At 41.5% G+C, this 25018-nt stretch overlaps 1 protein-coding gene across 3 annotated transcripts in view; it reads left to right on the forward strand.

Moving 5' to 3' along the window:
- Positions 1 to 25018, forward strand: part of LOC105450508 (acetylcholine receptor subunit alpha-like) — a 159710-nt gene that overhangs the window by 92950 nt on the left and 41742 nt on the right. For all 3 annotated transcript variants that reach the window (XR_974464.1, XM_011690367.1, XM_011690366.1), the window contains one exon: positions 23606 to 23721. Coding sequence is in view for 2 of the 3 variants with exons in the window: in XM_011690367.1 (XP_011688669.1) it covers positions 23606 to 23721 (116 nt within the window). In the remaining variant the exon portion in view is untranslated. The remainder of the gene's footprint in view (positions 1 to 23605; positions 23722 to 25018) is intronic.

The following is a 25018-nucleotide window of genomic DNA, read 5'->3' on the forward strand; positions in this document are numbered from 1 at the left end:
ATAAATCCTCCTGCTCCATCGACGTTGAGTTCTTTCCGTACGACGTACAGACCTGTGTTTTGAAGTTAGGCTCCTGGACCTATGACGGCTTTAAGGTGCCGCATTTACCACAACGCAACGAGCACGCAGAAAAACCGCAGTCTCCAAGCATTATAGTCTCGAGATACTTGCTCATCATCGGTCTACTCTAACGTTATCCTTTAGCTCGTGTTTTTTCCATTTTGTGTTCTCTTTGTCAAAGAATGCCTCCTTGACACCCGTAATCGTTCCTGCGATGCGCTAATCTTGGACGTCACGTGATATATTATATACGTATATATTTATATATTTCATCCGTCTACGCATGTATACAGGGTGCGCCGGATACTCTGCATTCCCTGCCGCGTATATACATATATATAAGTATATATATATATATATTTCTTTATCAATTTGGAGCTTGAATTTCTATTTAGAAAACATTTGTATGAATATCTTTTAAAAAAAGATTATTGGAATCAAATGAAGTGTGAACTCAATGTTTGCGCATGCGCACGATAGAGTACTTGCTTTTTTTTAATATAACTCTGTTAGTACTTTGAAGTTCCCGATGAGATCTACTCCAAATTGGTCGAGAAATTCGTAGTATAAAAACAAGAATATGGGGCAGCTGGGACACCCTATATATGTGTGCATATATTTGGATATTGTTACGTGGTGTGGACTGCAGTGTTATTTTATTGACCATATCATTCCATCGTGGTTACGACGCGCGGTCGGCTCATTTTCATATCGTTTCTACGGTGTGTTCGAGAAATCGGCGGGCTCGCGCGAGTCACCTCAAAACGCATCCGTCAGTTGCGGCTCGTGTTTGCTGTCTAGGCGAGGATCGACGAGCTTATCCGATGTCCACTATGTCAGACCGTAATGGAGTGCGCGTACCGAGCGATTCGAGAGATTTACCGTTACACCGTCGAACGGGATCGCACCGTCAACGTTTGTTAAGCGGTATATATCCTGTTGCACTGCGAATTAATTGCGTGATTGGAAAGACGCAGTGATCGAGATAAGAAAAGCTATCGATAATCATTCATCTCGCCGACGACACGGTTGCAACATTTTACGCGTGTGTGTCATTGGTATCGCTTGTGTCTTAAATAACATAAATCGATACACAGTAAATTGATTCTGTAATTTTTAATTATGGAAAGGATAAATTGTTTTGTTGCAGAGGCTATTAAGTAAAAAAACAAGGTGCAAAATTTCTCACGCAATTATTAAGTGAGGAATTGTTTATTGTTCTGTCATTTTCGACAATCGATGCATTCAATTTAGTATTTGGCTGCTTCTCATTTTAACAAATGCTGCCACATCTGCTTTTTGGGATCATTACAATTTTATTATATTTCGTAAATATATGACAATTATAATAATAATCGCGAATGATTTATCACGTGGATAAAAACTTGTATTGCAAGAGACTCGTCAAGAAAAAATATGAAAAAGACATAATCTCTCCGATCCTCGCTTCGACAAAGAGAAAACGATATGTTGAAGGTCCAAAGGATGCCTCGATCGCGATACACACGCCGAAGGGAGCGAATATCCGCTTCCGGTCAGTCGCGCCTCGTTTTTTGCCATTTGCAATATTCAGCAGCCGAATTTGCAGAACGCTAAAGCCACGATTACGAAACTGTTGTCGATACGCCGGTTGTGGATTCTAGCTGTTTGTTTCTCTAGCTTGTTCTCTCTTTTACGAAACACAGAGCGTCACTACTCGACACACGTGGGAAAGGTATAAAATATCGCGACAAAAATCGGCACATCATGACACATGGAAAAAAAAAACGAGAGACATGTTAGCCACACGCATCCGGTTGTGCCAATACGGGGACACACTGTTTCTTCTGTGTACGGTTGCAAATTTGCAAGGATTGTCACTCTCTCCCATCCGTTCACTTATAGCTAGATTTTCTAATACGAAGACAAGACAAGAAAGATAATTACGCCATTTCTTGTGTAAGTAGGAAACGATAGATTATTAGAAGTAATTAGTGCGAGATTTGCAATCTTAATCTATCTTTCAATAGAGAGATTCCTATGTAAATTATACATCGCCGTATATTTACTTTAATAAATGCTATTTCCAGGACTTTGACTTTCGTTTCCTATTTATTCAAGAGGAGGCACAACTTATTTTAAAATTTACTTTCGAATACCTACGTTCTGTTGCTTACAACTTTATTGTTTAATAATAACTGCGTACACTCTGTAGAACTCCGTTTTACAATATCTACAAGACAAGAATTATAGGTTTCATTTTTCGCGAAGGATCGTAATCGAAGTGTACTAAAGTATCGAGAAAAGAATAGTTCATAATATATTCTGAAACGGAATAGACCGAATTAACAGATATCCTCCGATATCCGCTATTAAGTTTGGCATTTCTACTAAACGAGCATTCAACCGAGCGATCTGTTATTTTATCAATCGTATCACATAGACTCGATTGCGAATTTGACCGACGCTGATCCCCGGGCTGAGCGCGCAATTAAACGCGCGCGTCGACAACGCAATTTACTCGTCTAGACCGTGCCCGCGGGAAAAGTAGGACGATCGAGACGCGATCGATACCGGGGGAAAAGAGTCACCAGCCGCGCGCCGCAGTGCTTATCGAATTTTTCCTCGGCGATTAAAAAACACTTGTGTTACCACTCGCGGAGAGGAATACAGCTGGACGTTGAAAGTGTCTCCGTTTCTTAAGAGCAATTCCGACCGCGTCCGATTGTATGTAGCATTAAAAGTCGCTTAGCAGCAGAATAAATTCGGTATAAATTTCTAAAAGCAACTGAAGCAGAAGACGGCGCTTTTGCAGCTTTCTGAAAAGACTCCGGGGGCATTATGCACGAGCTCTTGTATAATGTCGGTCAAGATTGGCGTCGAATTGATATCGAGGAAATCATTATTATTTCTCGTTCCAAATAGCGATTTCAATTAATCCACTTTTTAATGTTCAGATATAAGATGTTTTTTCGAAACTGCTCTGAAAGGTATCTTAGTCCCGCTGTATATAAAGCACAATTAACGCACACGTGTAAAATTTTATAATAATTTCATCATTATTGCATGCACATTTGCAAATTTCTCGTGTGCTTGCAAGACAAGGCTTAACATGATTATGTAATTATTATGTACCGATTTCGCGCTCGGGCGTAATACAGTCTCTACCGTACACGTTATTTGGTGCGTGCGTGTCCTCTTTGATTCGCGGCTCATCCGTAACTTCCGCACATTCCCACGGCTACATCGTTAAAACTTTCCGTCGTGGAATTTCCGCGCTTTTTGCAGCGACGCATTGCGCTCGTTAGTCCCGCCAATCGGATTATACGAGGCTCGCGTTAACTGAAACGATATATTCTGCAGGACAAATTGTCGTATTGTATCTCACATGGGCCAACAAAACGCTAATAGATATACTGATCCCTTCGATAATTCATTCCAATTTGCAAGCTTTATAATCAGAACCTTTCTAAGGTCATTAGATATTCTGTTTTTTTTTTCGACGTTTACAATTAATTGTAATTCACACCTCGCGGAAAATCAATTTGAAAAAAAAAATTGCACAAAGAACCGCAGGGGAAAAAAAGGCGCGAGAAATATAGCTTGCAAACGTTGCGCCAGTGCGCGGTACTTCATTCGCACTCGTCAGTCGGACGATTCCAGTCGTGCATCGTGAGATAATACGACTTTTCGCGTAACGTATCCCTCCTCCGTGCTCCTACGGTGCCGGCGTGCTTTATTGCTACGATAAAGGGTGGATCAATATTCCAGTGCACGTACGCGGCTTCTGTGCGCTCATTCCCGCGTATATCTATATGCCGGCCGAGTCGGCCTCGTATCTTTTCCCGGTGTCGTCAGACGGTACATAAAATAAAGCTCGAATTGCGAAAAGGAGATCGGGTCGCGGCTGATGATCTAATATGTTCTCGATAGAGCGTTTTGCCGCTCGCAGCGTCGCGACGACGTCGCAAATTGTGATTCGCTGCTACGCTTCGTCGTAACTCCTCGGCTTGTGAAACCGCGGACTTGTTTCGAGTTAACGTTCGTTCGAAGCGCGGTCGTTCCTCCGACGTTTTATTCAATAAATATAGGGAGCAGGGAGGAAGAGTAACCGCGTAATTATATGACGGCGTGCAGCATCCAACAATTTGCGCGTTGCATAAATAAAACCGGTTGCCACCGGGGTCAGTGCGCTCTCTTGTCCGCATGACCTATCAACGAATAATTTGGCTGTTTGTCCTATAATGACGCCATTAATAACGCACCGCGCGCCACGATATCGGTGCGCTCGATATAATGATTAGAATATACGAGACGTCTCGCGCGCGAACAGAAATTCCAGTTCGTTATAAGATACACGGGACGTCGACTGATGTACGTAACGCGTTTTTTATGTTATTTAAAAAATTCGCCGACGATTTGAAGATACGAGTCGGAGGCGCGTCCTATATAATTTTGTTACGCCACCGTCAATAATCGCGACTTGATTGCTCCAGTTAATCCGCGGTTAGGCCGATCGTTTCGCGTGTTTGTAGAAAAAAAAAGAGAACACATCCGGATGAACCGCGTCGAATTTCGCCCGACCGATCGAATATCGCGGCCGAACGATTTCCGGCGGCTCCGATATTTATCCGCTCTACTGCGACGTCGATTGTTCGTGAAAAACGCCGCCAGCTTCTGCGCGGGAGCTATATCGCCGGGTCAGTCATCCGAGACGGACACACGCGAGTTTCAGAGCGAACAGACGATAATAATTCAATTTCCTGAATTCCTGCGAAAGTCCCCGTTCCGCGAAACGGCATCCACGGCCGCTGCTCGCTCTCTTCCTTTTCCGTCGAAGTAGCAGATCGCATTTGTATCAAAAATCAAGATATAGCTCTGCTGCGAGACAACGATGCAATTTTATAGCTATGCGACTGATACGGGGGATAGTGAAATTATTCCGGTGGAAAAAAAAATCAATTTTACACTTAAAACGCGCGAGATTGTTTCGCTATTTTCGCGACGATCCGATGGATTCGATTGAACATTGGCATCGTGTTTACACGCGTGAAAAGTCAGACGCAAATATTGATATATAAAAGCATACGGCAATATTCGCAAAGACGTATTATCATCTCGACCATCGAGCTGTTCGACCTGAGTCACCGTACTGCTCGCGCGGATTTATGCTCGAAGTTTCACCGGTCAAGACCTGGCTAAATCTGTGTGCGATGACCTTTAGGTGCACCGGCGTGCACTAACGCAGCCGAGCAGCGCGAATTCGCAATAAATTCTTATCGGAACTCGGAAGCGAGCTTCGTAGAGAGTGTGAGAAAAATTATGAAAGAGACTTCTGCGACTCGAGCTCTACTAAGACATTGAATTACATTTCCGAGAGAAGTTACGATTACAAAACTGTAATGACGCGTTTAGCGAAGAAAAGAGATCAGTACAGTAGGGATCAGCAACATTTTCGTTAATCGCGATTTATCGATCTGTCCCGCACCTACGCACTGTAGAGAGAAGCGATCGTGAAGAATACAAAAGAGTTAAATGACAGCGAATGGGATCAAAACCGTCTGATTCGTTAATCTTATTTAACGCGTCTGTCGCAACTTCGTAATTAACGGTCTGCGATAACGTGCTTTGTCTCGCGCGAAATCATATTTCTATACCGCGCGCACAACGCGTGATAACAGCGCAGCACAACGTCCGGGATGACCGATGTCGGTATCAAATTGATAAGTGAAGCGGAGTTATACGCTTTGTTCGCGTCACTAATTAAGACCTTTCACAATAATTCCTTTTCCAATACGCGACACCGCCACTCGCCCCGAATCCGGTTATATCTGGAAGCTCGACGTATAACGAAATAAAAATTAAAAAATATTCCGATTGTAACGCGAATCCTTCACATATTTCCTTAATTGATTTTGCGGCCGATTTTCTTAAAACTGCACCGATAATCGCCGATAATCCGTTGAACATATTTTGTTAAATAAGCAGAACATTTTTTTTTTTCATAATTGCAGCTTACAGTATTTATCAGAGAGTGCAAAAGATTTTTTTTAACGGAGTAGATTAAGCGGTGTAACTTTCTGACACAGAACTTGTCCGCGAAAAAACGATGTTTTTCCCGAAATGCATATGTATATAAAAAAAAATGTTTTTTATGCATATTCATAGATATATCTATGCATATTTATTGTGCTCCCTTTGTTCCTTTTTTGTCGATATGCACACCGATTGTCTAGGTTTTCGATTTCAGCGTCTATACATTTTCAAATTCACTTGCTGATAAAATTAAAATCTTTCAATCTACAATTAGAATTTTTGTAAATGACTCAATCAATATAGATGCGTAATAAAAAATTCAAACACAAAGTATTTTGGCATGATTTTGTTCGTGTCTGCAAAAGCAACACACGGAAAGAACAATTTTGCTGAATTCAGGTCTGAAAATAATTTTTGTTCAATAATCAAAATAATTTTGTGCGAAAGTCAAAATGATTGCTAGAATGTTAAAACGTTTTATAGCAATGCTTATCAGTTTTAACATTCTAAAAAATTATTTTGATAATTTAATAAAAAATTATTTTCAGATCTGTATTTAGCAAAATTTTTAGACCTTTCAAAAAAATCGTTCTTTCCGTGCAGCTAAAAAAAGCTGTTAAAACGTTTAAAACAGTTTTAAGTTTCAATACTAAACTATTCGATAAATGACAACTTTCCGATCGATGCCGTAAACTGCAATTTGTATTTAATATGTCATTTATATGCAGTATATTTTTTATTAAGTCGTATAAAGGTGGGAAAACGCGCGACGTTCCGTGGACTCTTTCCGTTCGACTTTTACGAGCGTTTTCATATAAAGCTGTACTCAAATTCCAAATGAAACAGCAGTAATGGCGATTGACCGTGCTAACTTGTACCGCCCGTCAAAAGTCATCCGTTCCGAACGGGAGAACGTTTTCCATGTGGATGAAGAGTTTCCGCGCAAGATATTCATCGGGAATTCCGGTCGCGCACGCGAGCGCGGAAAGGGCGCATCCCCTTTAAGAAGCCCTTAGGGGAAAGTATAGTGCTTTCGCGGCTTTAACTTAGCAGCGGCGAGTCGTTGACTTGTTGAGTGGTTCATGTCAACGTGACCGGGTCAGAGCGCAGTCCGATATTCGTCGGAAACAACCAAACGCACCACCGGCCGAGACGACAGGATGGGACGGGACGGGACGTGCGTCGTCGACTACCATCGACCTTACACGCCGGCCGTCAGGATTCGCGATACGTCGATTGCACGCCCTAGCGTGAAATTCTGTCGGCGTTAGCATTAGAATGTGCGGTCAAGTTGTGCCACGCGCACAATCCTCCGTCCGCCCTCGTCAACGACGTTTCGTGCGTATAAGGATAGGGATTCAGCCGGCTTTTCAGGGAGGAGATCTTTTTTAATTTGATTCGAGCTTGACAGCTAAATCATTCGCTTCAGAAGATATTTGTTATTCTAGGACCGTGTCGGATCAGTTCGCGATGAATTTACGTTCGTTCAATACGCGCGTACCTTTCTTGCGGTCGATTTTTGACACGGAAAAGATAAGAGTAGTATTACTCCGATCAAATTGTAACTTTTGATAAAATATACGACAATAATTAAACGATAAGCTGCAATCTGTTTATCTTGTTTCGAACTTCCACAATTTACTTTAGATTGACCTAATAGTAAGAAAAGAAAAGAGGAAAAAATTTGAAATGTTGTTACACTAATTGCGAAACTTTATAACGTGAAATTTAGATTTTTATTTTGTTAGAATAATAACTTGTGAATATTGTTGTATTAGTAACTAAAAGCATTGTGAGAGGGTTTCTCATGATTACAGGAAAAGCTCGCAATTGTAGAATTTATTCTTTTTTTTTTCTACATAGATACGGTAGTACAGCGTTCGTACATAAATACTGTACCTTTAAAAAAAGCTTTTCCGTGTCTCTCTCTTTTTCTTTCTTAATATCCACATTTTCGGAATTACGAGATCTCGTAATTAGGATTTACATCTTTGTAAGGAGCTCACAAATAAAAAAAAAAACTAATGTGTCATATCATAAAAAAGAAATGCTTGGGACAATAGTAAATATGAATAAATATAATGCATAAGGGTTGCATCGTTACAAAAGGAAATAATTGTAAATTATTATAATCAATTAAAGACATTCATGCGCGACTCTCTTAAGATCACATGTAGCTTTTATTAATAGAAATTCACAACCGTGCAAATTAAACTCGTGCAATCAATTCGCAAGTCCCGAAAATAAACCGAAGCACATCTCGATCTCGATGTCTATCATTACGTCGATTTACGATCCATCTAAAAACAAGTCTGACTATCCATTTGAGTGCATCAGCTCGAATCGTGTGATCATCGATAACGCGTCCGATGCAATCCCCGTTATTATTGAACGCTCGTAAATCAGACTATTTGGAGTCGAACTAATCTAAGGTGACAGGGGGGGAGGGGGGAGGGAGTCCGGAGTAAGAAGGAGAGAAAGAGAGTTTTTATAGTACCGTGATCGTCCGCCTCAGGCACGGTTTTTTCTGTGTCCTTTTTTTTTACCGAGGGAATCAAAACTGATGCGCACGTTATCATTTATCGTTCCTAATCTACCGTTGAACGGCCACAAAAAGATGATCGCAAGAAGTGGTCGTAAGAAATGGCTGCGTGGACTTTGCGTCTCTTGGACGGAAACGTCTTCAACCCGATTGTGTACAATTGTGTGTTACGGATGACGTGAACAAACGAGAGAGAAAAGAAATCAAGTCAATATATACTTTATATATATATGTATATATATATATACATATATATGTATGTATGTATATATATTGATTTGATCTTTATACGTCGAAAGTGGCGATTGACGTCGTTATTTCTTTTCGAATAATGCACACGAATTTTATACCTTTTCCATGGGGGCTCGACTTTCCATAGTGGCGCCGGCGCCTTTTGTACGTTTCGCTTTTATCATGCACTTACACGTACACACAGACACACACAAACACAAACACACACACACACACACACACACAGACGCGATATACGTCCATGTACACACACATACGCATATACGGATATACTTTACTTGTGTCATGCCGAAAATGCATTTCCCGCGACGCTCGCGATGCAATCAGAAGTGGCTTGGCTTTGTGTAAGATAAGCGAGCATAAGTGCGTATGTGCGGCGCATAATATCGTTTTACTTCCTTAATAAGTTTGAACTACGTGTTGCCACTATCTTTCTCGTCCTTCCGAGGGGAATGTGATTACGTGAAGATATTGCCAGCACGTATGCACATAATGATTTGGAATTGAGCCGTCGGGATCACGATCGCGTCCTGTAACAAATTTCGGATTGATTTTTTTTTCTCTGCAAAAATATCGGCATGTCATGCGATTCTAGCACGAATTTCAAGTTGTTTAACGAAGTACTTAACGCCACAAATTGAACAATCTCACGAACTGAAAGAACTGACATTGATTAAATACCGATTTTGACAAAATTAACTTCACATTTGTCGAAGAATGCGCCAACTTAAGAATTACGTAACAATTTAAGAACTTGAATACATTTACCCTCAATTTATGCGCGAGAAAGCGAGCCGAAGCGTTTCGCTAAAAGAGGAGAATCTTTTACATACAGAGTTTAATCTCGCACAGTCTTTCAGTAAGTTTTGTTGTACAGCAAGTTCCGCGATGCTCCCCCGTCCTATCCTCCTTACGGAGGACTGCGACGCGGCGGAAAGATTAAAAAAGGATGCATCGCGCCGCGCAGGTTGCAGCCAAGCGTTGTACATGCAGTTCACACACACACACACACACATACTTTTACACGTTCACGAACACATTTCGCACGTATATATTCCGCAAAGTACACGGAATCACACACTCGGTATATAAACACGTACAGGCTGTTCCGAAACTGCCAGGCGCCTTCGAGCCACACGCGTATTTTTTCGCGTCATTCTTTAATCAAATGTCTACAACATTTCAGTGTGGGTCAAACTGCAGAGCACAATGGAACAGAATGTTGCACGCAAGAGAAATCGTGCATTTAAAACGAGTATTTTTCAACGGAACTACCAGATTTCGTTAGAGGCGAAAAATTAGTTAGTGTCTAATTGTTTATATTATTAGGTGTCGCATTTTAGAAGATGTGTTCGCATATTTCTTCCTTAGATGATCCACCGCGCAAAAGTTTCGGACCATCCCGTAGAGAAGCAGTTTACTCAACACTTATACTCCACTTTACTCAACACAATCCATTTTACACTCTCCCAAAAAAACATAAATATGTATGTTTAATATTATTGTGTTGGGTGTATGTAAGTGTGCGTTATGCGATAGTAAAAGCCAAGTACCGCAAGCTCGATGTGTGTTGTTGCGCGTAGGAAAGCGTTAATGTGCTTGCGCGCTAGGAAAGCTTTCTGTCTCTAGAAGGGCTGCAAGTGTGAATGTAAATGCAACAAAGAGGGGCAATAAACGTGTCGCCCGGGACACGGCAGGTGTGAAGAAAGCGTCCTTTACACCACCATCTCTCCGTCGCGGTAGCATCGTGCGGCGTTAACGGCTTAACGGTTTAATAGCCCGGATTTATCGCCCGAGACTTAGAGAAAGGACCGGACTGCCAATTTCCGCGTTTGCCACCAAACGTCCAATTTACTGCCTGAATTTACTCGTACTATTACGCCGCAGTCGACGATAATAATAATTATAGGGACGGCATACACACATGGGACACGTGCGATATAATATTCATCGTTATATGTACAAGGCACGTCGTTATTTCCAGCAAAATCAGTTGTCGCCCTTCCTACCCCTTTCATTTTTATCTAATGAAACATTATAATCTTTTTGAGCCTGCGAAATTAGGTCACGTATTTTCCATGTCATCGTTTGTTAGTTTTTCATTAAAAGTACAACTTCTACAATTTTTTTGCAAGAAATATCTCGAAGTGAAAGGATTCTAAATTGATATTCCTGGTACGTCTGCTAAAAGACTCGCGCGGGATTATACTGGTTAAAAGATGCCACGTTTGCACACACGGTTTTAGGAAAATATGAGAGAGAGAACGGTAAAAAACGGTATTAAAATTCAAAGACAAGTAGGTAAGTTTGGCGTTAAAGCGCGCATAAATATGTATACCGGAGAGCGTATCAATTTGTGCTCCAACGATATCGTTAGAGAAAAACGTTTGAGTCGATAAAGAGGCTACTGTTTTCTATCGCCCCAAAGGGGCGCCTCGATTTTACGGGTAGGTCGTCACGATCAAAGGAACAGAATTCCTGTAAAAGTCGCCGTGTAGTTTCATAGTTTTGTCCTACCCGAATGCGCGCGTGGGCCAAAGTAACATGTTATTCACACAGTCGTTCTTCCCGTCCGGGATCTACGGAAACTCGGTTTGCCTTGTCCCTCAGGATACGTCTCTTCAATTTTTAAGCGGCTCTCCTGAGTGGATAGGGGATGTAATAATGTCATGAAATTATTAGGGGTTATCAAAAATTCGATGGACCTAGCATTGCAGGAATATTTGATAGCGCCCGATCGTAGAAACGATCTTCAGCGGAATGACTTTTATGTAATAAATGAGGGATACGTGAAAAAAAAAAGAAATTATCGAAACTTACCATACTACTTACATTACTTTTATAATTAGAGGTTTATAATTATTACATATTACGCTTATAATTAGAAGTTTTTTTAAATTCTCAAATCAGATTGTCTTCTTTAGTTATTTATCATTAATGCGGAGAAGGAAAAAACATCAAGGTTAACACCTCGTATAAATTCGAACCAAATAAAACGAGTAAAGCGGAAGCAAGAAAAGCATTCCGATAATCGCGCACTTCATGCTCCTCGTGCCGTGCGCGCGCTGAAAATGCAGCGGTCTGTCAACGAGTCGAGTTCGGCGGGGTGCGAAAAATTGCGAGGGTTTTTACTGCTCCAGTTCTACTTGTGCATCCGCCGGCCCGGGGCCTCCAGTTTTTCCCCACACTCTCCTCCCCCCCCCCCCGCAGAATTGAACTCGTGATCTTTCTTTTTCTCGCGGAAAAATGGGTCGCGGTTTGCCCATCGTGCTTGGAACTCGGTTAAGCGGCGAGTAGCACCGCGCATTGCACCTCGCGTCATGATTTATGCACGCGCCCGGTTTGCTTCCGGTATGTATATACATGTATCCCTCGCATAAAGGCGTTGCAGACCTGGCTTGAAATACTTCGGGGCAATCATAGCGAGATTTATCTTTGTTAAAGTATCACTTCCACTTAAATAACGCCGATGTCTCGGACGACGTCTTCCTTCTTCTTCTGCCGATCCGCCGTTGCCGCTTTACTTCGCCCTCTTCCACTTTACGTTCAAGTCGTCTGCGACGGTTAAAGCGAGATTTTATTGCGACCCGCGTACGTTTCGCGCCGAAGTGGCACTGTTGCCTTGCTTAATGTCGGCTTAGCTAAGCATCCGTGCGTCGTCCGGAAGTACTTTGTGTTCCACGGGTTTATGGCTGTCGTGTGTAAAACAACGATGTTTTATCGCACGGTTTTAGAACGCGATCGAGAGACAATGGGAGATCGTAGTTTATTTTCTCGGAAATTAGATACGTCCAGGATTTTTTAAATTTTGAAAAGAGTTCTTTAAGATTTTACAGTGCTAATGTTCTAAAAAAAATATATTAAAAGAAATAATCAAATTATAAATTGATTACGTGTACTTAATTTAAAAAGATAATTGTCTATTCGTAAATGTTATATAATCCGATAAATGTTGAAATCACTTTAAAGAAATCACTGATAAGTTCGTAAATACAATAATGGAATAATTTTTTAATTTTTTAAATTTAGCAGTATTGATAATTCCGAGTAAAATGTGCGATTTCCCAAACGTCCTACGTAATATTGTAACTTTACTTTTCCCCGCATTGCATTCCACCGAACTGTAAAAACGTGGAGAGCTTCTCGTTTTGCAAATATTGCACCTGAATCTCCAGGAAATGGAACTTGGAAACCGCGATGGAGGATGTCTCATGTCCGCTGAGTGAAAACAAGGTTTTGTTTTTTCTTGTTAAAACGCGAGTGCAACAGATTGAATATTATGGAAACGTGAGAATAATTCCGCGCGGCGCTTTTGTTTGGTTGAGAAACTTTCGGGCTAAGAAATCTGACTGGAAATCAGCTAACTCGTTAGCAAGTTCGCTGATGTCTACGAAAAAAGTTTTCGTCCCGCTGCCTGGTGGAAATAGTTTCATCTTTTCGAAAGAATTCTATCCGAGGGAACTCGTTTTCGCAACGAATTGAGTCACTTTCACGCTTTTCTTCGGAAAAACAAAGAAATGTATCTTCGATATTGCTCTATCCCCCCACATCTATTAAAAAACAACTTCGTCGGAAATTCTTTCGGGAAAAAGAGTCGTGTATCCGCGCGATTCCCTTCAATATGTTTATCCACGTCTCAGAAACGCGTCTCTTCTCTCCGTTACGAGCTTCGCGTTATTATCGCGGCGCAAAGAACGGGGCGAGAAATAACGAAATCATTCAGAAACCGATCGCTTAAATTGACTCCAGAATAACAGGCGTCCGCGTTGCATGCACGCTCGAGTGGAGAGAAAAATGATTGATATTGCGAGAAACAGAGAGAGAGAAAGAGAGAGAGAGAGAGAGAGAGAGAGAGAGAGAGAGAGAGAGAGAGAGAGAGATTCGCGGTCGAGGGGGAGGATTCGCCTAACGAGGATTATGCATACATACATACATAACAAGAGCGGCAGCGGAAGACAGCCGAGGAGACAAGCTCATGCACGGTCCGCAAGCTCACTCCACACGAATTTCCCTGCAATGTCGGGACCGCACAGGCGCGCTTACCATCCCGGGTGCAGGTGCTTACGATCTAATCTGATTCGCACACCGGGCCCGTCGCCGCCGCCGCCGCCGCCGTTCGGGTCGCCGATCCACCTAGCACAATTAGGCGTACTATAGAAACGTGCATCCGTCGAAGCTACGGCTTAGTGACTCACAGATAAAGCCACCCCCGATTCTCCACGGGCTGTATGTACGTGCCGCGCGCTCGACGTTGCGCCCCGTCGCGTTATCTCTCCCGAGGACGGCGCTTAAGTGTCGCTCGGGGAAAATTGCCACGAAAAAAGACCATATGCAATAAACGGGAATTTTCTCGGGAACGAGAGAAATTTATCAGAGCGCGAGCGCTTTCCAAACGTGCGATTCAGTTTGCTATTAATAGGAAATTAGTATCAATGCATATGGATAATATTAATTACTTGCATCGTGATAATCGATGATATTTTAGAACGAAGAATTTTATTTCGTGGAAAATTAATTATTTGTAAGACTTTGGATGGAAATGAAAAATCTCTTTAAAAAAAAAGAACTTGTTTCTCTCCAAAGAGATTTGTATGTCAATCAATTTTTATCTTTATTTCATACAAGACACGTCTTACATCGAACGAGCTTCTTATCGGAATGTTTAATTATTTCTGATCGAGTTATCAAGAAACATTCTCGCGTCAAGTATATTTTATTGATAAAATACATCCGCGCGCACGCGAGACACACATCTGTCACAGCATATCCCTTATATAGGAACGAGAATACTTTTCTGAGAATATCGTTATTCTTTTTAAATAAGTCGACGTTATCGAGAGATGCACATATTGGGAGAGAATATAAATTCTTCATATTATAACTATATCGCGGTGATGTAGATAAATGCATTTCAGGCACAGATATGAACTTATATGCATTTTTCTTTCCGATTTATGTCATTCAGATACGACGACACCCTGTCATCGCCTTCTTCGCAAAAATTCAAGAACTTTTTCGTTTTCGAACGTAATAAGCAGTGAACTCTTGCTCCGATTAAAAAGTTCTTTCTATTGGTTCCCTTCTACGTAAAAATTTGGTTTAGATCAGTTAATTAAACATCTCGTGAATCGCAAATGTTTTCAACGCTCTGCACGAGCAAATTGAATAAACGTTTTAGTTAAAAATTCTTTTCATTCTCTCGATAAATTGAAAACTAAAGATTTGTACTATGCTATATGAAAGAATATCGTAATAATTAAACCTTTGAATTAAATACCACGGAGACTGTAAATTTCAACGTTGTCTCTCTCGCTAATGCAAAACATGCTCGCCCTATTTGTTCCCACTCTTCAATCAATCTATGATTGGCAAAACGTTCCGCGCGTAATGCTGATTGAGAAATTGTCGCTACCAATTAATCGAGAACCACGTGAACAACATGAAAATTCAACGCGGATCCAATCAGAATAAGCACGTCTCTCGCTATCGATGTAACTTCGTGGACCCGACTTGCTCGCGAGGATAACGAATAATAATGTTATTTGCAATCAAGCGCAATCAGCACCAAGGGTTAATCCAATCCGGGGGCTAAAGCTAATCCATTCGGTCAATTTGCATTGCAACGGAGGCCGAGACACTCCCGAAGTCTCGCCCGGTATTTTATAAGGTCAGCCGCAAGTAACCGCAAGATATGTATTTAGATCTGTGCACGAATTGTATGCGTGAAAGCATGTATAAGTAGGGGGCTAGGAGGTTACTTGCGGGATACCATGTAAAATACGAGACTACATTTTAAGGGATTAAAATCCCTGTGTGATGTAAATCGCGGATTATTCTGTGTTTATAGGTTCAAAGAAACATTCAAATCGGCTTGAGTCCGTAAAGATCAGATTCGAAAATATATTTCGACCACGTTTAGTCAACAAGAGAAAGCTCCAAAAATATTCCTGTCACTTTCAGTTAACAGATGCAAATCCGGGAGCATTCATTCGCAATCGATAAGCGCAAATTCAAAGATACCGGTTACCATTTTTAGTCGACCACGTCAGAGCTCGAAGTATCTTAATTGTTTTTAATTTGGCAGTAAAATTGTAGAAAATTTTCTAGATTAAGATTTTAAGAAAGTTATGCCCAATCACTTTCAGCGATTAACGAATATTCCAAGAATATTCCAATCGGTTTTTAGTTTCCCGTTACTATCGAAGTTTCGATTATTCGAAAGTGCGCACACATATATCCCGTTGTATGCAATCGATGCGTGATGATGCTGCCTTTATCGGGGGGGAAGAAAAACATGGCGCCTGTTACTGATCGAGTCGTTATCTTCTATTCCTCGATGGAAGATCGATGACGAGCGTTTAGCATCCGTGAGTTTTCCGCAACGTAAAATGTGGGTCGCTCGATAATTGCCAACGATCGAGCGACGCGCTATTCCAACGTGGAATTCATTAGCCCGATTTATCTCGATCTCCTTGCTTCTCCGGGGTGCTATTTCCGGTGAGGCCACTTCCCCCTAGCGCGATGATACATGAGCAACGTTCCCGATTGCATAAACGAGAGATCACGGGCCTGACGGGCGTGAGAGGCGGAAACGAAATTTACAGGGTCACGAAATTCACCCCGCGAAGACGCTTAAGGGAAATCTTTAAAGCCAGTTATATCAAGATTAACTCGGAGCTAGTTTTAGTTAATTACATTATCCTTCTCTGTAATGTCAAATGACGTTATCCTGAAAGAAGTAGCGAGTCGCTGAACCTATAGGCTTATCTAACATTCTGGTTTATGATCCAGGATTTCAATGTAACTGCTAAAATTTATTTTACAAAATATTCTTCAAATGTCAAAAATGGCTTTTCAGTTTTCCGTCTCATATTCTTCCTCGCGTATGATTTGCATTACCATTCGCGATTCCCTGCTTTGGCACTTCCCAAATGTGATGAGAAATTTATTTAATTCTGCAGCGACTGCGTCATACAGAGAAAAAGTAGGATGAACGTGCAACGTTGTCCTATCCTATGTGGACATAGTCTTCCCGCACTAAGTTTGTCTTTTTCTCATCCTTCTCATTAAGTTCTTCCATTTCGATGCTTCAGTGCCAACGTCAGATGCATGGCGGAGCTTTTTCAGAAGCTGATTCTCAGCGGCTTATTCGAAGACGTGGCGTAATTTTTCTTGTTGCCTTTCTCTTGCCACACTCTTAAAATGAATGAATATACATAAAAATGAAGTATATTATTACTTTTCAAATATACATAGATGTATTGATGTGATCTTAATATTTATTATAATTAAATACGAAAATTAATTGCTTTTAATGGATTCCGTGATAAAGGAAAGCGATATTTTTAAAAAGTGCACATAAAACAATGGAATTTTAGTTCGATATCAATTTTTCCAAAGATCTAATTATTGTTACTTTTGTGTCATCAATTTTGTTCCAAACACGAAACTATTTTCTCGTGAAATTTGATAGATTTATCATCGAGTTTGTCAAAATTTGTAGATCAACGTTGAAGGTACATAGCTCGATATCATATAACGATTTTTTTTTTCATAGTTCGATAGATAAATTTTTTTCTCGTTCTCGCGAAGATAACTATCGCGATAAGATAAATCGCGTCTGCAACGACAAAAAAATCGTATTTGAATCTGAACGCGATTTAACTGTCATTTTGTACTCAATCAGGAATTGTTTCTATTCGCTTAAAATAGTACACTTTTACATACATAGAATAAAAAATAGGAAAAATATTTCATAAAAAAATTCGCGTTAGAGTTTAGTGGTACAATACCATTTTACTCATTTCTGGAAACGGCCATTTATTTTCTGCGCTTCATGCCCGCGGATTAAATCAGAACTAGAAAGGTTCGTATTTTGGGTCGCCTGTGCAGCCAAACGAAAGCACAAAACGCAGTTATGAAAGCTCGAGTTCACGCTTGCAGAAACGGGGGCGTTTGCCGGATGGTATTATGCAAACTACGATTTCATTCGGTTGCAAACACGTGGAATTTATGCGCCGGCTAATATCATGCAAACCACTTTGCACGGCCTGTGCGTCGTCCACTCAAGAGACTCCCGTGCGAATGTCGCGAATGTAGCGCAGCTGCAGGATTTTTCAGAAATGTCATCAACTTTCGTATGCTGTACCTCTTGTCGGCGACATGTGGCATCAGCAAGTTTCGTAAGAGAATTCGTACGTCGATAATACAAATAGAGCACGTTACGTTTGACATTAAATTTTAAGCAGTTCAACTTACAACATTTGTCGTAGCAAATTGTAAAAGAACGGGCACCAGGATTTATAAAATAAATTCTTGATCTAGATATGTTTAAATTATATAATATGATATTAGAAATATTTTAATATTTGTACGCGTACCAATAAAAGTTGATTTTAAAGCATATAGTTACTTGAATAAATCGGAGACTTTCAAGTATTTGAGGTTTAAATAAAACAAACACTTAACGTGCAGATACTTTAATTTTACATGTATTATTCTTAAGAAATTGGATCTGCTTTGCTTGTATGTACCTTCAACGCTCGGAGGGTTTGCGTTTTCCCTATAAGATTGACGTAATCTTCAAGATTGTAGACAAAGGATAAAACACGAAATTAAGTCTGTTTAGAATGAGGTACGTTCGTTCTAGCGAAAAGCGTTTTCCCTCGGTAAAATGAGAATTTCACAAATCTCGAGTTTCACTTTGCGAACCTCGCAAATCTCGCGATTATTCATCTTGCACTGCGGGCGGTCCGTTCCTTCGCGCGCGCGAGATCCTTTCTTTCAATTACTCATCATGCGGCCAACTTTCGGAGATAATTAAGGATCCTCCGTTGTCCGAGTCTCTCGATGAAGCGCGTAAGAAAAAGAGACGGAGACGGAACGCTCGTTGGCGGGAGGGTAAAAAAAGAGGACCGACAATCGCCGCAAATCCATCATCCGTCGGTCGTAATTCATCATACGCCGTTCCGCAAAGCGCCGTACCGATAGCTAATGACAAAAAATCACTGTCCCATCGAAATCGATTCATCCGTCCGTCCATCGTAGCTTCCTCGCTACCGATGTCAAGTGCGCCGACAAAAAGCGCTACCGACCCGAAGAAACGCAATTAGTCGACTTGACGTGGACGCATCGAAATTACTTGGTTCCGCATTCCTTCCCGTTTAAACGGAGCGACACGGAGTTATAGAGGGAAAAGAACGGTAATACGAGAACTTGAGTAAGAGAGCAACTGCACAGTCTCTCGCAATGTTATTTTTTGGTCCCGGTTGTCACGGTAGAGAGAGCTTTTTATTAAAGAAAAAAGTATTTTAAACACGCGGCGTACACTCTTCGCGTCCAAATATTTACTGACGTTCATCTCTGTCGACTCTATCGAATTATCGATTGCAGAAAAAAAAAAGAGGAAAGACAGGCCAAAGTATGAAAACGAAGAAAGAGATGGCGATTACTTTTTGTAAGATTTTTTTTATTGATCTTGATGTAGCTATCGTGAAAGAAAAAGAGAAGAGGGAAGCGAATTTTTCGCCAGTAACGAATTCATTTCGACGTCGAGAACAGCGCGGTCTATCATCCGTTTTAAGTGCCGATCGCACATCTGTTATATCCGCGATGCTAAATTTTCGCGTTCTCAATTGCGAAAGTGGTAGCAATTAAAATGCATTACGATATACAGAGGCGGTATAGCCGCCGGTGGTGCGCGGAACGCACGCGAGGAAAAACCGGCGAGTATTTTAGAATGTTAAGTGGCTGCGCGCTCCCGCTCGCACGGCCGCAAAGTGCAATTTAACCGCCCGACGATGCGAGAAGCCCGCGCTCGCACTCTTCACTGCGAATACAGCACCTTCCCCTCCTCCTCCCACACCCGTACGTACCACCATTCGCCGTCATCCCCCCCTCCTCCCCGCCTCGCATATCTTCCCTCGCCGTGTCTAGACGCCGTAAGCCCGGCTATCTAAACCGCCGCCTCATCGAATCACCCTTTCAGCCCACCCTCCATCACATCAAGCCTCGCCACTATCGCATCAAAAGATCAACACTAATCTTTCGATCAGCAAAGCTCCTGTTCTCCTGGCGCGACTCTCGTGCGCCGCGCCGTGCGGCAGGTCGATTCTCGCGGACGGAGCGATGAATTCAATAGTTTATATACATCGCGCGCGCGCGAGGTCGCTCTCCGAAAGTTTTGCAAAATTTCCCGCGTGCCCGTGTGTTTGAAGAACCGAAAGAAATCGAAAACAAAAAAAAACGGTATTTTTCGTTCCCCTTGCGAATGCGAGGGGTGAAGTTGAAATTGTTTTCACGATCGATTATTACACGCCGCCGCGGTGTAACGGAAGCAATAGTGGCGACGATGCCAATAAGTGGAACGCGCGAAACTGTACCGCGGGCTCTCTTCTATCTCGGTAAAACAATCTCCGACGTATCGGCAATCAGCCGGGGCGATCCTTCGCCATGGAAGGATTCCGCGCGACGGTGTCGTCTCCACCTCAAAGTCAATAAAGAAGCCACTACGACGCGCCGTTATTTTCGCGAGTACTCTTTAACGTCCGTGCCAGTCTTTCGGCGATTTACGCGACGAACGCGAGAGTGCTTTTGCTTTCTTTTATTTTATTTTTTTTTTTGTATCAGCCGCGGCCGAGTACATTGCCAGCGGGCACCACGGGAAGCTCGAAACATTCTCGATCTCTCGGCGCGCAGATCAAACGGAGGAGTTCGAGAAACGTCAACTGTGCGACTCGCGTTTGACCGATGTTACACATCGCCCCGGCCATTTGTACCAGTCGATTCCTTTCCGCGCGCTTGCAGCTCTGTGAGATCTTCCGGCGACATTCGTCACCGCTTAAAAAGTACGCGCGTCTCTCCCGCGTCTCCTTTGTAACTTATACGTCCCCGCCGTCTGTTCTTCTTCCCAACTCACGGGGAAATGCTCCTAAATCGTCAGGGCTTCTGTCGTTCTCTCTCTTTGTACGTCAGTTAGTCTGAAACGGACACGAACGCAGTTTGGAAGAGTGCCACGCGCGTAGCTTATTTTATTTTTCGGAAAGTCCGAGTAGAAAATATGTAGCTGCAAAGATAATACACGTGTTATGATAGTATAATGAAATTTTTCTTCAAACATTTCTTATTTCAATTTCACCGCGAATTTGAGATGTTTACAATTTTTGACAAAAAACTAAGAATGTCCTTTTACTAAATGCTTCGATTATTGTAGCGCTAATAATTTTTCACATATGACAAAATTAATTGATATGTTAAATTAACTTGTATATAAATCATTTTTCATTAGGAATTAAAAAAGACAGGAGAAAAATATGGGCTAAACACTAAATGAATGTAATATAATGATAAATGAATATTAATTGTAACAAAGTGATATATCACGGGAGAGAGAGAAAGAGAGAGAGAGACAGAGAGCAGATGCTATAAATTTTCTCCGCGGAACGAAAGAGTAAATTGGTGAGATAAATGCGGAACGGGTGAATCACACGTAACGATTACGAGACGTGCAAGATAACGCAATTTTTAGAGAAAAAGGATTGCGCGACGTGCTTCGACTGGTAACGCATATTCCTTTAAATTCCGCTTACGTCCGGTTATCCGCGAGATTAATGTGGCAGCCTGTCTACACTTCAAAAGATCTTTAGCGAAGTTCGCCGAGATCGGATGGCGCGGTATCCCGTACGCGCCGCCGTCTTTAATTAATTCCGTCCGCAGCGCCTCGATTTAGCGTGAACCTAATTGAAATGTTATTCCACGGCAGGTGCGAAGTTACGCGCGTTTCTCGGATATAATTCGCGTTTTAGCGAGAATTTTAAGCGATATCGCATCTGCATAATTGGGTTCAAGACAGCAAAGTCTCGTTACACGTTATGTCTCGCGTAACGAGATAAAATTGTTCCTTACACACGTTGCCAATTTTCAATCGAAAACTCACGTGGTATTTTGTTCTCGCTAATTTCAACGATTGAATTCAATCTTGGATCCGAATTTCTTCCCTCTTGTCGAAATATAGACAAATTATTAGATTTAAGTTGCAGAGAGCGGATCGTAGTAAATCACGTTACTCTCGAGTTTATTTAATCGTTTAGCGTCTCGCAATTTTCATAAATCGATAAAGAACGGGAGAGGAAAGATATGAGTTTCCTTTGCAACCGTCTTCTATTAAATACACACTTGAAACTTTATTTTTAAAGACAGATGGTCTCTTAGAAAAAAAATTGTGACAAAATTGCGCTCTCGGCAAAATAAACGTACGTGATTTATAATAGCGCGGCTCTCTCTCTCTCTCTCTCTCTCTCTCTCTCTCTCTCTGTCGACGGCGAAAAGCCCGAATGGCTCGTCAGATGTCGAGGCAATTCGGGGTGATTGCATTCTTCGGAACCGCGATCACAACGGCGTTGCATCGAAATTGTTTGCCGGCTTTAATCTCGTCCCGCAGCAGTGACAAAGTATCACCCGCAAGTGCACCGTTACTCGAATCACCGGAAATGCGTTTGCCCGAGGTATTTCACGGTAATACCACTGCAGCGAGCGATCGCCTGGGCCAATGGTTAGACACTTACGTAACATTAAAGCCGCCGCTGGCTTTAATCTTGCTGCATGTCGCTCGAATGGCTTCACAGAAGACAATGTTAGGGACTTAACGGCGGAATTATTCCCGATGAGGCAAACTAATCCTCTGCATCGGGAAAGTTCGTTGTGATTCGACAATGGTTGTTATCGTGATCATAATGTATACAAGTGAACTTTACATTCGCGAGGCGTATAAAAGTTTAATCGTGCAAATTGCAGCACGTACAAGTGCAACAAGTATACGGTTATTTTTGGAATAAATTAGTTTTTGCAAAATAAAAATTTTACAAGATTGGAATAATTGACGTTACTTTTAATTTTATCTGCGGAAAAAAGATCAATTAATGACTTATAAATTGGGGAGGATAACTTTAGATTACGAGAGCTAATTTCTCTTCTGGGAAGGAATTCCTGCATCGATTCATTTATTGAGCTGTACGAAAAGCTTTCATGGCAGTCTACAGGTCAAAAGTTATTATCAACGATTGTTAAAAAAAAAAAAAGATATTTATATCGAAAAGTCGCGGCTGAATGAAATATCTCGTTAGCGTTAGGCGCATAGCTGCTGTTAGCCCTGAATTCACGACTGAAATCAAATCGAGTGCGCTAGTCTGGTTTCTTTCTTTGACTGCGTGTTCCTTTTACTCTGCAATGTGGTGCACACATTAGATATCGATATGTATATAAAGGCGATATATTCCGCTGATCTAGTTGCTGCTCTAGAGTGTCCTGTTGTTGCGGACCACCACAGTCGACGCTCCGTTTTTTGATTCCTTGACAATTAGCTCCCTCTGCGCTTCTGCGAACACCAAGTGCATCTCAAGACATGCACTGAAAGTTTATTTCAGAATTATTATTGTTCGTAATTAAGCAGTTAATCGCGAGCGTGCAGTTGAAGCCACCAAAGCCAACGACATATCAATGCTTTGCATATCGATGTAGTCACTAGAATTTTTGAAAGTTGAGAAAGTATATAACGAGGAAATATAAAATATAAAGAAATCTTTTTTATCTTATTTATATGCTGTAAGAGCTGCACTTGCCCTCCGACTGCACGCTCGTACGTCAGCGATGAATTACGTGGGCATGGAATTCAAACGTTTCAACGACGGCGAGCTTTCTACGCGCGCGAGCTTAATGCCAGCCGCTTTTTCTGTCACGTAGGTCGATCTAAGACACATGGACGAAAAATCAGGGAGCAACGTGGTGGACGTGGGAGTTGACCTGTCCGAATTCTACATGTCGGTAGAATGGGATATTTTAGAAGTGCCTGCAGTTCGGTAAGTGTCCGTTGCGCGCGTCATTTTATTTAATTCTCAAATATACATATAGAATGCTATATGCAATTCTCTATTTATATTGTTGTAAAAATAAGAATTTTGTTGGATCCATTTATACGCGATATTTTATAAAAATTTTAATGTGAGGATTCGAATTCGAAATTTTATGAATCAAATATACATTCTCGCGATTATGATTTATCTCCTTGTATCAAAATTCAATGTGAGATTTATCATAAAGTTCATCTAGTTCTCTCTGGAGAATCTCAATTTAATCCCCGCGATCCTCAAGTATAACATCAGACTCTCAAAGTCGCGTCTAGGAGAGGCTCCTTTCTCTTTCCTTATGAAATGTTTCTTTACATTCAATATCCTGGCCTGGCATAAGCGAGCAGTTGCTTCCGGGCACAATTCGATTCCCAATATTCGGCGTGCCGCGATGCAAACGGGAATCGGATTCTGCTTCCGGTAGCTGCCGCAGTAGCAAAATGGATGTTTTCACAGACACTTGAGGTGTCCTGCCACTAGATGTTCAAGATATTCCGAAGTATCGATACTTTAACGTTCGAATACTTTCGGCATCGGTATTATATATCTTTCGTATTCCCTAAACACCCCTATTTGTCACGTACCGAATCCTTCAAGCGAGAAATTCTGCAGGTCGAATGAGTAGATAAAGTCAATCACAACGATAGTTCTCGAGAACGAATGTAGTATATAAACAAAATTTTAAGAGCTGGAATTTGCAGTTTGGAACGTTCTTGGAGCGATTTTTTTTTTTAATCATTTGTCCCATTTCTACTTTTGCACAATATTACTTCTAAGAGTGCCGGGCACAAAGTAAAAAACATTCCGATCAAATATTCACTCGTCGGCTTAACAAGAATTTAAGTAACCGAGAGGGTGGTTTATCGAGCATAAAGATTCCTTCCGACGCGTGCATTTGATCGGAACATTTTTTATTTTGTGTCTGGCACTTAGGAGTTTCCTTGTGCAAAAGTAGAAATGGGCCAAATCATTTTTGGTGTAGCTAGAATTCTTTAAATGACCGAGAGGATGGTTTATCGAGCATGAGGGTTCCTTCTGACGCGTGCATTCAATCGGAACATTTTTTATTGTGTCTGGCACTCAGAAGTTACTTCGTGCAAAAGTAGAAACAGGCGAAATCATTTTCGCCGTAGCTAGAATTCTTTAAGTGACCGAGAGGGTGTTTTATCGAGCATAAGGGTGCCTTTCGACGAGTGTATTTGATCGAAATATTTTATTGTGTTTGTGACACTTATGAGTTACTCTGTGC

This window comes from Wasmannia auropunctata, unplaced genomic scaffold, assembly GCF_000956235.1.
Source record: "Wasmannia auropunctata unplaced genomic scaffold, wasmannia.A_1.0 LD336060.1, whole genome shotgun sequence".
Classification (NCBI taxonomy): Eukaryota; Metazoa; Arthropoda; class Insecta; order Hymenoptera; family Formicidae; genus Wasmannia; species Wasmannia auropunctata.